Consider the following 18,754-nt stretch of genomic DNA (forward strand, 5'->3'; position numbering starts at 1 on the left):
ACAGGGGGGGGGGGGGGGGGAAAAGGGGGCATATTGCACAAGTCAGACTCACTTACCAAATTCATCGCCTGAATCAAAAAAGAGAGAAATCATTAGTACTATGCAGTTCTAAATGATGTGTTCAGATTAATTAAGAGTATTGGTTGACACAGTATCTGACTAATTGCATTTTGCTGTTTTTATTCTGTAGACATGGGTGTGCAGTTCTGTGTTTACACACCATGACTTACAGTTTGAGCTGGTTTAGAGGTTCAGTAGGGACTATGGTGTCACAATTACACAATAATCACAATATTTTGAAAGCTACTGGGTATAGCAATTTTGCCAAAACATTTACATTAGATTTGGCAATGTAAAATCTTGTTTTATTTCCTTTTATTTCATTAGGCAGCAGTAAACGTTGAAATAATAGCCAAGAATGAATTAAAATCATGTGTGGCGGATAAAGCAAAGTGTAAAGTGTTTTAAAAATGTTCTTCCAGTAAGTTCTAAATAAAAATATGAACTGTATAATTGGGGAATATATTGCTTAAGACTGAACATTTCCTCTGCTAAAAGAACAGAGGAAAAGCATGATGCAAATAGTGAACGGTTAAATCCTTGGAGGTTAATTGCAGCACAAGTCTTCAGCGTATTACGTCAAATGTACAGCTGGTACTACAGTGTGTAGCCATTTTAGCAGTCACACTTTTACTTCATGTTTGTTCAGCTGTTGCTACAATTTGACTTTATTCCCTGGAGGAGGGAGTTGCTTTGTCAGCCATCTGAACTATGAAGAGGTGAATTGGAAACTACTTTGCTGAGAATGTTTTTCATTGACAAATAAAGTACTCTGGCTTAACTTCAGAAAGTACTTGATAAACACTTGGATAAGAAGTTGGTACAGCTACAACTTAATGAACAGATCATTAGTTGATATTTAATATTTAAAAGACACGTTAAAAAAATATAGAAGGAAGAACAGCATTGAAAATTCCTTCAAGTCCTGCTGATGCTACTATAAAACAAAGTTGTAATTTAAACATAACATAAACCCCCCCCAAATGTCCAGACTGAATTACATCTTGAGGGAATTTTTCATGAATGGGTTTAAGAAGTACACATGAGCATGAGGTGATTATATAAATTTTTCTACAAAAATGTGTCAACTCAAATATGTCATGTTGTGTGAAGGAGACAAAATACAGATGGCTATATGTGTCAAAAAGTAATCACAGAAAGAATAGAAGAAAACATTATTAACCCCTTCAAAGAGAGGGGATAAAAGTCACCACATTGTATATTATAAGCCTAGATTTTAGTGTATACCTTCCAAAAAATATGTAAGATGAAGCATGCCAATCAAACGGATGGTTTAGATATGTTGACCCCAAAAAATGACACCATCAAGAAAATGTGTCTGGAAAATGACTTTAACTTTAAGATGCAAATATTTTGGAAACACAATTTTTGACGCCATAATGTGAATGTGAAAAGAGCAGGGAGGATAGTGTGGTGGCTTTGCTGTAAGTCCTATGCTTCACTGGTGACGCATAGACTTCCAACTTCTGGACAATCAACAGGGAAGGGAGGGAATGTATGGCTCACTATGAACTGTCTTTGTAATCAAAAGAAACTCTGCAGTTATGGAAAAATCACAAGCTTGTATCACTGGATAAAGGAGTTATGTTATACAGTCACTTGAAAAGACGGCAAATTTATCTGTACAGCGTCATTTAAAACAAAATGCGTCACTTGTGGATGCTGGTGTCCACAGGAGGATTAGTCTGCACAAATGGGTTGATTTAAGTTGAAGTTAGCACTACAAAATGCCATAATGTCTTCTGTCTTTACACGCGTCTGCGTTACATATGTGAATATGCAAAAACAGTAAAAAGCATGAGGAGAGACCAGAGTGTTTGGAAGAACTACTTGTACAAGACGAGTTAAAAAGAGTGATAAGATGACAACAGTCAAAGATTAATGTTTTTTTGACTGTTCAGTTTTACAATACAGATCACAGACACTTTAACGGAACTAAAGGTATCAAAGTAGAGAGAGTTTTAGGGAAGAAAGAAGTCTCAGAGAAGTACAGTATGCTGCATTGGCTGGCACAGTGGACAGATACAGAGCTGGAGCAACATGCAGATAAATTATAATTCACTGTGCTCGTCATAACAGCATTTGTGGCATTCCTTTAAAGAAGAGGCTCAAGAATCAATTACTATACTTTCTTTACTGAGTGATGAGATTAGCCTTACAGTTCATGCAGCTCTGACCTACAGAAGTGAAAAAACTTTGTCTGTTTGTGCACTGCATGCATGGTACAGGGTTGTGGTTCCCATGGGTATATCAGAGAATGAACGCCTTAAGAATACTTATTTGATCTGATTTACTGTTAAACAGTGTATTTTACTTGCCAAGCTTGCATCCACTTATCTAGCAGGAATTGGCCTTGCATCAAAGCAAGGACTGATAATGATGTGCACAAATTAGCAGGTTAGTGCGAAGCCAAGCCTTTACCAGCCCACGCCGAGCCCGCGGTGAAGCGCATACCTTTAGCTTTGACTGGATCTCGCGAGATTTTCTCCGGGCGAGAACCTGCAAGTGGCTAGAAACCTGCACAGAAGAATAGCCAAGAGGAGGGAAGAGGAAAATGAGACAGAGAGAGAAAAGACAAGGGAAGAAAGAGAGAAGCCGTAACCAAAGAGGAAAGAGACGCCCAGTCAGTGTTGCCGAGAGGCAGGTTTGCGGCACCTACCTTTATACCCGCCTGGTATTCACGAACTTTCTTCCGTGCTAACACCTGTATGTGACTAGAGACCTAAAGGGGTGTGAAACAGTTTTTGAGCATGAAAACAACATGCACCTCAGATGCGTGCACACACATGCATGCAAGTGTAGACATGTACACACTCATACTTACAGAGATAACATTCATAGTGAGAGTTCAAAATGGTTCATGCAAACACTTAAAGTTAATTTAAAGGATAAGGCTGGCGATATTCTATATTTTTATTATTACCAGCAAACCCAATGAAAAGACCGAAACCATCAATGAACTTATCCTACGAACACGTACCGTATGTGTAAATTAAAAACTATTGAAACATGGACTACAACGTTGTTGGTTTTGTTTTTTTCATGGGATTTGTTGAAAATTAGAAATATAATTTAAATTACTTGTAATCCACTTTTTTGTGATTAAACATGACATCAGGAACTATGAATCCTTTTATAAAACATTTGTATTTGTTACATCTCGTATTGTCAGTAACTAAAAACAAACTCATGTCTGACCATTCCAATCATCAAAGTTGTTAAAACTTGTTTACCTGTTTTCTTGTACGGGTTTTGCCGGTCCTCAGCTTGATGTACCTTGCTATCAATTCATTGCGACCTGTAGCAAAAAACAAAAAGCAAGGTCATAAACAAAACAAAGATCCAAAAATACATGACAGAAGATTAACATTTGTATTCATAATACCCTAAATTGGACAGAAGGTGGCACTCTTATCTTACACTGTCAAAAGAACAGCAGTGTGACCTTTCCCAGAACTTCTGGAGTGTCCCAGGTCTGAGGAGTCCTCAGACTAACTCAAACACACTTTTGTCGAGGGTCACAGGCCAAAGTAACACCTCTGTTTCCTGTAAGAGACTTATTTAAAATAAGCCAGGTATTAAAAGGTTGATTTTCTTTAATTATCTTATTTCATACTTCTTTATTGTCTGCTCATGTGGTCCTGTAGCCTAATTACAGATTGCTATGAAAACAGAACCATGTTTTTCATGACATAACATCTACTCTCGATATTCTGCACAAACAGATTGTGCAGAGAACAGGCTTCTATTCTGGGCTTCTGTGGTCCTCTTTACATTCAGTGCCCTGCGTGCAATTTAACAAGCTGTGCCTTTTCAACAAAGTGCAGCTGGGATCAAGCAAAAATCATCTTTGGTGTATGAGAAGTGCAAAAAGCAATTATTATGTTGTCTTGAGGGAAAATCAGTCCATCAGTCTTTTTCACTTCTTTTCTTTGCCAAGTCACGCTTACTGGGTTTCTGTGGCTGAAAATTGGGCCAAAGGGAGAGGTTGAACCGCTGTATCATTATGAATAATGACCTAAACTTGCTGACAGAAATTTACACCAACAAAAACTGGTCAAGATGTGCCTTTTTAAACACACACAGACACACACTGTAGACTGTGTGTCTAAACAGTATATGGTCTTTAGAGTATCCAGACATAATGAAAGGAGAAACAAGTCCTGTTTTTTCACACACTCTTTAGCGCTTGGCCTCCAGAAGGCCCTGGATAGTGCAATTACCATAAAAGTACTGTAGGCCATCTCTAGCAGGCTTGCAGCCTTCACCGTACTCTCTAACCAGTCAGCCCGGCGGTCGGCCAGCAGAGCAGAGCTTAACTGTCTGCCGATACTGAGCTAGCCCGTCCCCCCTCTGCCCCAGGCCAAGGATGGACACGCCCGCTCCGGCGCCTCCACATTCCTAGCATTCCTCTAAGCCTGTCACATCTGTGCAAGCCAGTCTGATTGGCCAGGTCCTGCGAACACAGCCAGAGCTCGGGTGAACACACACATGCTCATATGCGAGAAGCAAGGTTAGAGCCGGGGTGAAGGCCATTAGGTTGGGGTAGGGGGTCGTCAGTTAGAGGGGCAAAAGGGGCAGCTGATGCCCTAACTCTTGGAGGAAACACAATGCTATAACTGTCTCTGCCAACAACTGACACCTGGCAGCAAAGCAGCCCCTTTTCCCAAAACAACACCACTGTGTGACCCTGCACTCAACGGACAGCAGCACCTGCTGCTGACAATCCCAGCGGAGGATGGCAAAGAAAGAACAATGCCAGTTTGACCACCGCGCAACTGTCACTCTCAATCTTTTTAGCTGAGGAGTAGAGTGGGGGAAACATTACATTGTCCCAACCACAGAGTTCTGCTGTACATTTCACAAATATCTCATTGCAAAGTATTATATACTGAGATATAGTATCAACTAGGTGCTACAGGTTTGACTAGGAAAGAAATGCTCTGAGACTGACTGAGACTGTACAGAGCTGGTCAAACTGTAAATTTACAACAGACTTTCAGGACTTTCCAAGGTAAGGTTCAGTAACGAGGCCCGGAACAGTTCAAGCTCAATAATGAATTGTTACCGGCTCTTCGTTATCCGACTTGAAACTTGAAAGCTTTACATTTTGCCATGTTTATGTTCTTTTAGATGTTTATTCTATCCGTTGAACTTGGCGTTAGCATTTTGCACAGCTAATGTGGCTACTCCCACGGGCTGGGGGAGATGTTTGACTGGATGTTGTAATAGTGAGGGACAGTCAACGTAAACTGTGTGAATATTGAGCGTCCTTTGAAGCTAAATAACGGTTGTAGTAGATTTGATGCTGGTAACAATTTTTTCATGTTTCTTTTGTGGAACTTTACTGCAGAGCTGCTTTTTTGTTATACAGAAGCCCTTTTCTGTGATCTTTGGGGTGTGTGTGTGTGTATGTGTGTGTGTGTGTGTGTGTGTGTGTTGCTGCTGTATGTAAATTTACTTGATAGACATACTTAATAGCTATGTGTGAAAAAGAAATCAAACTGCAGGAATTCATTTGCTTGGCAATGTTGTGTAACTTTGATTAGTGTCCACGTGGGCTACCAGGTACCATAGAGTGCACTCACTGCACTGTGGTCAATTTATTTCATCTGAAGATTTCGTTCAGATTTCGATTGGTTGAAAAGTAGGTTGAATTTCAGACGACCAAGATTTCCTTGACTACAGCTCTACTCTGAAATAATCAGTTCCAAATCCCTCAGCCTCCACTTTACACCCTTGTATCACATTTTGACAACCATAGCATACAACACATAATGAGGGGTAACATAATCAACCGGGAGACCTGTGTTCATCCCCCCAACTGCTGAAAAGAGCCTATCAACAGGCTCTGGATCACTAAAATGAAGTTGCGCTGATGCCTACAATGATACAACCTGTAGCTGTATGTCATTTACTTAAAAATGTAATCACAACCTGACATAAAATAGTCCCAGAAGTCCCAGAACTTCAAAGCAGCATTTTATGGGTAATTAGCACTTCTGTCTGGTTTTCTTGGAACAGTGACCCAGTAGGAATGGATATTAGTTGATCATTTTTTAGACACAATGCTTTCTCAAACCCCAACAGAGAAAATATAGAGGACATGATCTATGTGTTGTGAATGGTAGCTGCAGCTGTGGAAGCCAAGATCTGCTCAGACTTGACATGGTGGGGGTTAGAGAGACGATGAAAAGGCTGGTGCACACAGCAGGGGAACACGACAGGTGCATACAAACAGACACACATAACATCATTTGTCCTCTGCCTGTAATATCCCTACATTTGCTGCATTTCCATCTCTCTACCCTCCTTTTGAGCTGCTCATGATTCCCTTGTCGATTGCTCAACAACCACTGAGATTGCTGCAGGCTGCCACTCTTAACCTCTTCCCTGACAGGACACGCCTATCTTTTTCTTTTACTACATGACCGCTGGAATTTTCCACTTCCACGCTAAGATAGTGAGTAAAAAGGTAATCTCTCTTCACTCCCTGTACCTTCCCCCCTACCTCTCTCTCTCTCTCTCTTTCTCAGTCTCACTCCTGAACCCATATTCTCTCCCCTCCTCCCTTCTCAAAACATTGAGGTAATCCTAAATTGCTAACATACTGTTCAGCCATGACTGAAAACATTCCTAACATCTCAGCGAGGGGGCTGACAGGGAAGGCCTGCTCAGTCATCATTACAGAGCACTCAGCCCCCTCTCTTATACCTTTACACAGATCTTTTCTCACAACTTTGCACATGCACTGAACCTGCTGCTAATTCCTAATGTGGCCTTCAGAGGTCAAAACCGACATAAGCCTCCCTCTAGCACTGAAATCTTTCTCTTTTTTTTGTATCCAGAGTGCTTTGCAGCCATGACAGCTGCAGGGCTGAGAGAGAGAGAGAGAGAGAGAGAGAGAGAGAGAGAGAGAGGTGTGTGCTTGGGATTTTACATACCTGTCTAGACCAGAAAACGCAGGATGAACAACATGTCAGTACAACCCCAAAGCAAAACAAGACAAGCAACATGTTTTTGACACACACATGCTTCTTCTGAAGATACTTCCTCTGAACTTCGGGTGTAAAATGTGCCAACTATTTAATTCTATCAATGTCACTGAGCTAAAACTATTCTTAGAATGTTTTGCTTTTAGTTTGCTAAATGTCAAAAGACACAACAGATAATCAATCACCTACCAGTTAATTTTAAATGGGACAGGGGGAAATCTTTCTGAATGAATATGAGTAGAAAATGAAAGGAATCAAAGGTTAGACATTTTGGAAAGTAAGTAAATTAATTTTCCTGCTGAGAGTTAGATGACAAGACTGATACCACTCTTATATCTATCTCTTAAATATAAGGCTAGCTGGTTAGCTTAGCTTAGCATAAAAACTGGAAGTCAGAGAAACCACCTTTGTCCAAAAGTAGCAAAATCTGCCAATGAGCACTTCGGTTTTTGTACAGATTAAACAAAAGACATATACGTTGTTAAAACGTGGGTTTAAGAGGTTCTGCTAAGTGGATTTTGTTATCTTTGGACAGAGGCTGGCTAGGTGTTTCCCTAGGTGATTCAAGTCTTTATGCTATGCTAAGCTGAACAGCTGCTGATTCAGCTCAAAAAGGTCGAAAGGTGATCATGCTAGTATCAAGGATGAATTCCTGAGAGTTGTGGTGGATTTAACACTTTCGAAAATAAATGTTTTATATTATAATGCACATCTTATGAAAAATGTTTGACATACAGTAACAAATATATTGTTGAAACTGTGATTACATCACAAACTAGAGTTTAGCTTCTTTAAGCATTGTTCATGTTCTGAAACAGCTGGAGTGATTATTAACATGTGTGGCTTATTAAAATTGAGTGTTATGTTCCTTTGAACTCTTTGTCACCCCTGAGCTCTGTAAATGACTGGCAATGCAACTGGGAAGTCTAGACAGGTTTGTAGAGCAAAGAATACACATGTATAAAGAAGCCATATTCTGCTAAGGCAATGGAAATTTGCAAAGATTTCCCACCAAATGAAAAAAGAATTCTGGCAGAACCAGTGGAATTCCCAACAGGAGCGATGACTTGACTGCATTTGGAGGCCAGTGGGAGTCTGAGGCTGCAAGGTAGACAGTATTACATACAGTGCAATCGTTAACATTCCCCTAACCTCACGTCAGGGCAGCTTTTAGATATCTGAGGTAATCACCTTGTGAGAAGGCTTCTTCTGGGGCATGGCTTGGCTCTGCCAGCAGAGCCTCAGATGACTTATTGTAAATGGAGAGGGTGTTTAGTGCTCTAGAAAAAAACAGGCCTCTGCAAGGGTCCTGACAGTTTGTTGCTAAGGGGGCAGATTTGGGCACAGCCGGCCTCTTTGTTGACATTCTCATGTCAAATGTATGGAGCCTGGGACACAACACTGCCCTAAACAGGACTGAAGAGTTATTTAGGTAAATTTAGAGATGCCTGCAGTGATTCGTGCTTTGTGTCATTCTGGATTATCATAGAATATGTTTACAAATACTGTTATTTTGAAGCATATGTCCCTCAGGTCTGCCTAAAATAAAAACTGTGATGGATTTAAATAGGTTCAATGTAATTAAAATGGTTGCATTCATTACTGAATCACACAAGACTGAGCATTGTATCATTAGTCTAACAGTTTAGTCTGTATGCAGCTTTTCTGTTGTGGGGCTGGAACAAATTCTTATTTTCATCATACAATTAATTAATTTATTGTTTAGTCTATAGAATGTCAGAAAATAGTGAAAATGCCTATCATGAAATCCTAGAGCACAAGGTAATGTCTAAAATGTCTTGTTTTGTTTAACCAACAATCCAAAACCGCCAAATATTCATGTAACAGAGAAAAGCAGCAAATCATCATGTTTGAGGACATGGAATAAGTAAATGTTTGCTTCATAAGTGACTTAAATGATTAATGAATCAGAAAAACAATTCTTGATGATTAACTCTCTAATCAATCAATCCACTACTTGTTTCCTCACTACTATGATCAGAATAACAACGAGTTTCTCAGGTATGTGCTTGTCCTTGTATATCCAAATCTGCCTGACAAGTGAGAGGATGAGATTCCATCTTGGATGAATCACGCCAAAAGAATCCCATCTGACGTCAAGTGCAGAAAAGCCACCCAAAAAAACTGTTCTTTGAAAACAAACACTAATGCTTCTAAAATACACACTCGGTCTGAGACTTTGGTAGCAATGATTGATGGTTTTTATGGTTGCTCTGAAGCCGGAATCAATTTCAAGTTTTTGAGACATGATGGACAATAATTAAAGGGCAGAAAAGTCTTACAAAGCATGGTTTGAGGGAGTTGAATTACCATGGTGAAAATAACATAATTTCACAAAACCAAAAGAGGTTTATTGAGGACAGCGGCAAATAAAACAGCAAAGAAGGCAGCACAATTACTGTCAATCAACATTTATTGCTATTCAGCAAAATCTCCAACTTCAAATGCTAAATCTAATTAGGAGAGGGTGCACTGTCTCAACAACAGGAATGGAAGTATGGGATCAAAATAATGAAAGACAAATGCGTTCAATTTCCTACACCTGGATGTCTGTGATTGTACCAAAGAACTTGCCAACACATCCATCTGGAGTTTTTCAGGACATTAAGCGTTCAACACCTGCAATTTAATGAACACGCTGCAGGAAACAGCAAAACTATTCTGAAACCATATGGATGTTTAAAATCTTCGACATGCCAATGCAATGTTTTTGTTCTTAAGCCTCGATTCATGCTGTGCTAATTATTGCTAATTTAACCGAGCCATCCAGCATCAAACGCAATATTTCTCCAAAAACCAGCGCCAACCAGTCAACTATCTCCCAGCGATACAGGTGTGGGGAGAAACGAGTGGATGACGTTCAGCGGTAAAAAACAAAGAACAGGTTTTGCAACGGAAAGTGCAGTGAGGAAGAGAAGAGGCAATAAAACAGTGGAGAGGAAAACAGGCTGTAAAGAAAAACACTGAAGAAAAAGACAGGTGTAAATCAAGGGGAGAGGAGCTGAGATGCTCTCAGTACACCAATCACTCTGAGAGAGCTGGTGCGACTGGAAGAACCTGCCCCTGGGTCACAGCACAACAGGTACAGACTTGTTAAAGAGAACTCAGCATGGAAAGAAAACATTCACCTCTGTGTCAAAGCTGTGACATGAACACAAGAGGAAGAAAAGTATTTTTCTTGTGTCTTTCTAGGGCACTATGGTGGGTTTGTTTTCTTTTACCCACAAATCTCTGTGGAATGGATGTTTTTCTCATTTTGTGCATTCATTATGGAACAGATTTCCATATAATTGTGTGGCTGTTATCCAGTGTACCCACCATACATCTTTCCCTCATCTGACAGGATGATTTTCCTCCTGCCACAGGGAGGGTAGATGGCGAGGGCCTCCTGGAAGCTCTGCTCAATATCGGGGCTCCACACGCCCTCGGCGTCCCCATCCAGGGTCTTGTCCTCGTTGTCCCCATCCAGCCCATCTTCTGGGCTTCCGTTGGCGCTCCACTCGTTGGACGCAATGGTGGCGGCTCCCCCTGGGCCCGACCCCGAGCCCCAATATCAAAGGTTCTGTAGGAGATCTGTGGAATAAAGCTGTTTTTACTGAATACTGAAATGAATTGTTAATCATCGTAATCATAATTACACAACACACGAAACCCAAAAAGTGTTAACAGTTTGAAACACAGGTAGGTCTGCTTTCTTTACCCAGACGCAAGTTAAAGGACAAGTGATATTTAACAAATCCCATGACAAGACCAAATCCACAATCATTGGAAAGTAATGTCTGTGCAGCCAAAGACTGATTTACAGTTGCTTATACCTCTCTACCATAGAGCTCCATTGTTTAAGCATTTAAAATACATCAGAGAGCCACACAATTGTAATCAGTGATATGTTTCAAAATTATGAGCATGGGCACTGTAGGTTTTACTATCCTGGTGATGTATATACTCACTGGTCCATGAAATTTATATTAATCCACAGCTGCAAATAGTTCCCAACAAATGTATTATTATCTCCTGTTTGAGAAACATTTGTTAAAAACTACAGCGCCCAGCAGGAAATTACTTAGTCTTATTTAAAAATGAAACTATATGTTTGTTACCCTATGTCTTTAGTAGGAATTAATGGGCTTGGGTCTGAGTGCCACAGAGAGTGTAGGAAAGTCACATAGCATTGAGAAATGTGTTAAAGCATTGTTGGTTTTGGTCTATTCAAGGGATTTGTTGACAATAACAAAAATTCAGAAAATCCTCAACCTTTAATGAATACATTGATTATGGGAAAACAATAATGCCCAAGTAACAGGTGTGCCGTAAGCATGCCATAATTTAATATTTTTTCTTACACACTTCTCTGCCTAAACCACAATATGAACATCTTTGCAATACTAAAAATGTCAGTCATTATAAGGTAATTTCAGCAAGAGAAACTACTTCACATACCAGCATAGACTGCTTGTATCAATTCTGGTGAAGTGGCTGCAGTTGAAACTGCAGGTCATGTGATGCCATCTGGCTAACGAATATATTGCAAACAATTGTAAAACTATAAAGAAAGTGTCCTGTGTCACAACTTTCAAAACATATTCTTTCATTAGATCAATTATTCTGTATAATTACAAGAAACCATTTGTCTTATCTACATATTACTTTTGTGACAGTAATGTGTGGAGGAAATCATCTAGGTATGAGGAAGTCTGAAAACCACTTTTAGCGTTTGCGCTGGATGAACAAGTTTCATGAATCTGGAAAGAGTGTTCTCAGAATACATCCACTGCTGCTTTGACTACATTTCAACACGCCAAACTGTGCGTCAGTGAACACTGAACAATTATGATGCAAAACTGCTAACAGACAAATTTCAACTAAAGACCGGATCAATAAGATACAGGAGAACATGAAGCAGAGATTTCAATTTAATTATGTCTGCAACCTAATTAACAGCATTATTACTGTGTGAACTTAATCCCCTCTAAGTTTGTCTACTGTTTTTTTCTTTACAAATATACACAAGTGCGTGTGAGTTTATGTAAAGCATAGCGAGGAATGAATGTCATTCATCTACAGGTCACTACTTTGGCTTTCTTTGACGTTTTCTTTATTGCAGTCATTACATTTGTATGAACAAACAAAGCTTACCGTAATTATTACTATAATTTCCTATATTTAATTTCTCTGAAATAGCCAAATGAATGCAAGATATTCCATAGAACGAAGTTTAAAGACCCCACTAATCCAAACTGACCTCAAAGAATTCTTGTGGTCTGGGAACTGTGTCCCAATGTGGTTGGCTTATGGCTGACTGTAGGCAAAGATTTTAAGTATTTTTCAAGCTGCCTTTTCAGCATTGTATTGTTTCTATGAGGTAACCATGATCCTCCCAGGATGCTTGTGTTTCTGCTTTAGCATTTCTGCAGATGGATAATGGATTGACAAAAATGAGTGTTCCTGTGGGAAAATACAATGATTAAATTTTATTGATATTTTGATTTTATATGATAGAATGTTGCAAGCATGATCCGTTATCTGTTTTCAGTTGTTATATATATTCATAATGAGAGACAAAGTCTGCAATCTAAAATTATTGAAATATATTATATGAAAGATGGCAATGCATTATAACCCTAGAATCTCCCATATCCTTCTTTTCTTTATCTGTCAGTCTTCAGAAAGATTCACACTTGATAATCACTGTAGTTGTTAAAGAACATAGGTGGAGGATTAGTGACACTTCCTTTCTCTTCCCATCATCATTTAACAGGAATTACAAAAGATCAAAGGCGAGTAGACCAGTTACACAGTTCCCGCAGTGATTTCCTACCACACACACAACATACAACCTGAAATTCATGGACGTCACTGAACCCAAACAAGAGTTTGACAAATATCCACGAGTCAAGCTGCTAATTTTAGCTGACAGGGTATTGGTTATGGTGGACCCTTTGCAACAGGGTCACGGTGTTAAAACTCAACACTGAAACTGAGAACTCATCAGCAGCTCAAATGATCCATCTCAGTCCTCACAGACCACACGGCCGGATCGCTCCCAACGGCCACTAACAACAAATACAACTACAACAGTTGGGGTTAGTTTAATCATATTCTGTCCTGCCAATTTGTGAATAAATGCAACATACTGATACACACAGAGTTAGGGCTGCAACTAACAACTATTTTGATAGTCGAAAAATATATAAATTATTGAAACGAATTATCGACTATTCGGATTTTAAATGTTGCCATGAACGATGCAACATTTATTATTGTAAAGTCAGGTCGTTGTGTATAATAATTATTTACTACTCTCCACGCCATTATCAAGTCATGGATCAAGAGAAAATGTACTCAAAATGTGAAGTAAGTAAGTAAGTGAATAGCTTTTAATGTTAAGCTAGCTAGTTAGCTAACAAGAAAACCAGAGAGCCAACATGCTCCTGGATAACTGCCAAGCAAGGTCAGTGTTGCACTTGTTGCAATTCACAACTTTTTTGGAGTCAATTTGTTGATCAGTCCTTTAAGAAAATATGAATTTACAACATGGTTTATTTTTCAAGAAACAAATGCCAAAACCTCTCAAACTCAATATCTTTCTCACTTAATCAGGAGATTATTTTCTTGATTAATCAATCATAATTTTTTCTATAAACTATGAAAAATGATTTCCAACAGCCCATGGTCATGTCTTCAAATGTCCAAAAGACTATCATGCATGACAAAGAAAAGCACCAAATCTCCACAGATGAGAAGCTGGAACTGGCAAACTGGTCATTTTTGCAAGAAAAATGATAATTCACTTATCAGTTTAAGTTACCTGCGACTTGAAAATTGTGATAGAAACTTTTCACTATTGTTTGACATTTTACTGGCACAAGGATTAATTGGGAAAATAATTCAGCATTAATGGAAATAATAGTTAGCCTTAAATTGAAACACAAACAAAAGTAAATAAAACAGAAGGCACACATTATACATTGCTTAAATAGCTATCTCAACATTTATGGCAGCCTGTCATATCATTAGTCATAATGATTTGACCTATTTCATTGTCTTGCAGTCAGCAGCCTGTGTGTTCTGTGTTGGTACTAATTAAAAACGAAAACTTCTGTGGGCCTAAAGAGCCATAAACAGCAACACTAGTGCAACTTTAAATACACATTTCTGCCTCCGCCTCAATTACAGCAGATGCTGTTTGTGTGGTCTGGTGTCAAAAAGTCTTTTAGGCAGCCCAAGTATTTCATTAACGAATGCACAGGTGCTGTGGGCAACAGCTTCAGCACAGCTGGGGCAAGACTGGTGGCATGGTCAGGGAGGGGCGCCCGCTATTGTTTATCTCCAATTATAGCAGAGAAAACACAGCAAACCTCCTCTGCACTGCAAGCTGTGAAGAGGAGCAACATTAATTAGTGTAACGCGCAGATCTGACGGCCTCGATGGAGCTCCGAGTGCTCACAAGAGTGTGTTCAAGTGAGGTGCTGCGAAAAGAGAGGCTCTTCACAGAGAGAGGGGCCTGAATTCCAGACATGTCCTTATTAAGAAAGGGCTGCGAGTGCTCACTGTTTCTCCTCCTGCCTCCCTTGTGTCAACCCAACGCCCTCCCCCCCACCTCCACCAAGCGCTCAGAACGTCTCTACCCAAATAAGGACAGGAGACCAGGGGATGCGTGTATGGGAGGAGTGGGTGGTGTGTGGGTGGGTAGGTTGGTTGGTTGGTTGGAGAGCAGAGGGGGAAAGGGGGAGTGTATGTGGGGTGGAGGGGGCATTGTGTGTGTATGTGTGTGTGGGGGGGGGTTTGGGTTGTCCAATTTAGGCGTCCACTTTGGGGTCTGGAAAACAGTGGGATTGTTCCAGCTGGAATGCAACATCAGCAGTGAACACGCTCCCGCTTTGTGGTGCTCAGAGCTCAGACTAGAGGCAGGGCATTGTCAGTGGAGCCATTTTTCAATACATCCTTTATTGGAGTCACAGGACTTAAAATCAGGACATTAGTCATGACTTCATGATAAACGTGAGCGGTAAATAAAGTTATAAGGACAGTTTTATGGCCTCAAACGCAACATCTAGTTTGACAATCGAAAAGAGTTTCACTAAAAGGACTCAAGATGAAGACCTTTGGGATTCAGTTCTCTAACATGATTTACTGCCAACACGTCAGTTGAAAAGAAAAGCTGTTGTAATTAACATATTGATTATATTAGAACAGCTGTTACACACACACTGTAATGTCCCTTTGAGCCAAGTTTCACAACATAGTAATGACTCACACGACAAAATAAACTGCAGATACAAGCAGCTGTGCACTTGAACACATACAATACATTACATGAAGACAGTTGAAACGTGAAACAGTCGATTAATAACAGAAAATACATCTGCAACTATACTGATAATCGATTAATTGTTTAAGTAATTTTTCAAGCCAAATAATCCCCAGTTCTACCTTCTGTATTTTAAAGTGATAATTTGGATTAGCGTTCAAACAAAAAAATGCCTTTAGGAGACCCAAAACTAGTATTATATCGGTTGATTGAAAATGATCTCCAGATTAATGGATAATGAAAATAATTGTTAGCTGCAACCCTCAACCAAAGCACAAACCTGTGTGTAAGATGTCTTTAGAGGGTTGGTAGATGTAAGGGTTTATTGAAGGAACTTGACTGAATGACCCGCTGCTCTCATATCTCATATAACACAAAAATCAGGGACACACCTCCCCTCCCACCTCTGGGAGTCAGGCCATGGGACTCTGAGACCAACACGCTACAAAATTCCATTGTGCAGCAGGAATAACGTTGCAAAACTATGCGCCTCACACGTTCATTCAAACAGCACCATTCATGCACCAGAATCCCTCTTCACCTCTTCCCAGGCTGAATGGAGGGATCGCATTGCAATATGTTTTCAGCAATCGGCTTATCTTCGTTCCGACTCCATCTATGAACCAACCAGAGTTTATTGCACTGCACAGAGTTTCCTTTTTTTCTTTTTAGACATGATTGCAGTGAAATGTCCCAATGAATTCCAGTAATTCTACTGAGTCATACTCGAGCTGCTGGGTCACATGGAGGAAAGCTGTCAGTATAGCCTAAATCAGGAAAGGGATTCCATCACAGGCATTTGTTTGCCACAGAGTGTAGGAAATCCCTTACAAACACCTACAGGCAGGAAAACAAACAGAGCCTGTGTATTTCAGTAACAACAAGTGGACGGCATGACATTCAGGAGTTGACACAATAACAGTTACTCACTCAGAGAAAGCAGAGCTAACTATTTCTTTTCTTTTTTTTACCAGTAGCCAGTTTTTATTTCTCAATTTTATCTTCCACTGAACATGAGATCATCTTGGTACTCTCAGATGGACCAACCAGATGGGTTTCTACTTACACAGTGGAATTCAAAGACTACAGTCAAGCAAGACTTTAAAATTATTCTGTCAGGTCTATATGGCCTGATGGTCTCTTCTCCAGTCCACTGGAAAAAAATTAACATTCGCCAAACCTACCGACCAAACAGGATGGACCATCAGAAGTATATACAGAAACTACACATCCCACCATGAGAGCCATGCGAGCACACAGAGCTAGGACACTAGTATTAGTACAAAAAATGTTTGGTGTCCAATGTTTTATGCTTCTGCTTAAGCAAAACAACAGTCATAGAAACTTTTATTTTTAACATCAAGACAGCCTGAGCAAGATGCATGAAAACATTACCTTTTTGATGTTGCTCGTTAAAAATGCTGTAAATACCAAAAGGCAACACAACAAACAAATATGCGCATTTTCTCAGGCAAGTTCAAACTAAAAAGTTGGCGCAGAAAACGTTTAGTGCTTTTTGCATTTTGGGACAGAGTAGAAGCATCGAACGACAACAACTAAAGAAGCCTCCATCTTTATAAACCAGGTCCATTGGATAGAAGCATATTCACATTCGGGGATTAGTCTTCGCTCTACTTAAAACAAAGCAGTTTGAAACCTGGTGAGGAAATGGTCAGATTTTACAATTTTCTCCCGTTTTTTAAATGCAATGCAAGAATCTATAACATTGTTATTCACTACACACATTAAACAATTTTGTTTTGATGCCAGTAATACCATAAAAGAAAACAGAAAACTGCATATAGATTTGATACTTTAAACCTTAATAGATTTTTTGGCCACTGTGTTTGAACAACACACTGTCTTATTATCACCAGAGAAAGTTGATATGCCAACAATAGCATTCATGTGGAGTGGCGTTTCTGAATATAAGTGGAAGACTCACACTCATTTCAGCTCTGTTTTGGTCTCCACTAACACTTAAGGGAAAAATCTTTCTCTGTAGCTGCTAAATTATGGCCGAATGATTAAAAAAAAAAATCTATTTAGGATTATTTTAAGTGCAATATGATTTGCGATCTTGGTGGGAATGATACTTTTTACATCATTATTCTCATTTTGATTTAAAAACCATGTTAAAATGATTATGGTGAGATTTTTGAAGACCAGAGATGTTACACCGTAGAGTGTGATGTGCAGGCCAGGAAATCTCTGCAGCGCAACAACATTTCATTTAAAACAATGAGCTGAGAGTTGCTAAAACGCTCTCTCAAGCTGAGGCAAACTGCAGACTCAGGTGATAATTTTCCCTGGGTTCATCACTACATTACACATTAAAATGTGGATTATGGCAGCTTTAATATAAAAAGTATTCTAAAAACGAAACATTTCATTTCGTGGTACTGGTTTTGATTTATACACATCATTCTTGTTATCACACTAAATGTTGATCTTTGATATCACACAAAAACACCACGTGAAAATCATCCTCCAACCCTTTCTGTAAGTCTGTCCACCCCCATTTCCATGACTCAATTCTACTGACTCATGTCCCAAAGCAGATTGTTAACAGATTTCCTTCAAATCTCTCTCCCACTGTAGATCCATCAAGCCTGTCGTGTTTGCATGTCTCTCCATCATTGCCCACTGGCATGATGTACATACCTCCATCTGTTTGTTAACCAATACATTACAGGATTTGTTCGTCTCTTTCAAAATACAGCCTTTGTTAGGTTGCTGCTAGAGTTGGGACACTTGTTGGCAAAGAACAAACCCCTGCTGGCAGCCGAAAGCCCCCCTGCTTAGCTGAGAGTTAAACACACCTCCACCGAACTTAACATTTATACACAGTAACAAATCCACAACCTAAAACCACACGTCTTGTTAAAGTTGAGGGGCGCTCACAGATGTATAGTGACCGCTCTCTGTCACAGTGAGACCCCCCCTCTCTCTCTCACACACACACACACACACACACACACACACACACACACACACACACACACACACACACACACACACACACACACACACACATGACAGGGGAAACAACAGGACTTGATGGCAGAAGGAGCAGCTGCTCTCTGAGGTCAGATTACAGATAAAGAAAACATTTTAGGTTCCAGGCCAGGAAAGCTGCTCTCTGACAAGAACTGGAAACACTGCCTTATTCCTCCTGACACACAGAAACTCACACAGATGCATTTAGAGCAAATGCACATGTTTAAGCGTATCACTGCCGCTTAATTCAGCGGAATACACTGAAAGTGATGAGCAGGCTTAAGTGTCTGCCTATAGTCTGCTGCCGACACCACTGCCTTCCACAGACTCATGAAAGCGTGAGCCA

At 39.8% G+C, this 18,754-nt stretch overlaps 1 protein-coding gene across 8 annotated transcripts in view; it reads right to left on the reverse strand.

Annotated features, from left to right (window-relative positions):
• The window catches only part of tead3b (TEA domain family member 3 b), a 31,340-nt gene that overhangs the window by 7,757 nt on the left and 4,829 nt on the right, over positions 1-18,754 (reverse strand). For 2 of the 8 annotated variants that reach the window (XM_046075455.1, XM_046075453.1), the window contains exons 3-7: positions 10,416-10,670; positions 3,315-3,379; positions 2,741-2,803; positions 2,536-2,598; positions 57-68 (exon numbers count right to left, since the gene is read on the reverse strand). In XM_046075455.1, coding sequence (XP_045931411.1) covers positions 57-68; positions 2,536-2,598; positions 2,741-2,803; positions 3,315-3,379; positions 10,416-10,422 — 210 coding nt within the window. In that variant the 5' untranslated portion in view covers positions 10,423-10,670. The remainder of the gene's footprint in view (positions 1-56; positions 69-2,535; positions 2,599-2,740; positions 2,804-3,314; positions 3,380-10,415; positions 10,671-18,754) is intronic. The other 6 variants (XM_046075461.1, XM_046075460.1, XM_046075457.1 and 3 more) reach the window with 5 other exon arrangements.

This window comes from Micropterus dolomieu, linkage group LG18 (genome assembly GCF_021292245.1).
Source record: "Micropterus dolomieu isolate WLL.071019.BEF.003 ecotype Adirondacks linkage group LG18, ASM2129224v1, whole genome shotgun sequence".
In the NCBI taxonomy this organism is placed as follows: Eukaryota; Metazoa; Chordata; class Actinopteri; order Centrarchiformes; family Centrarchidae; genus Micropterus; species Micropterus dolomieu.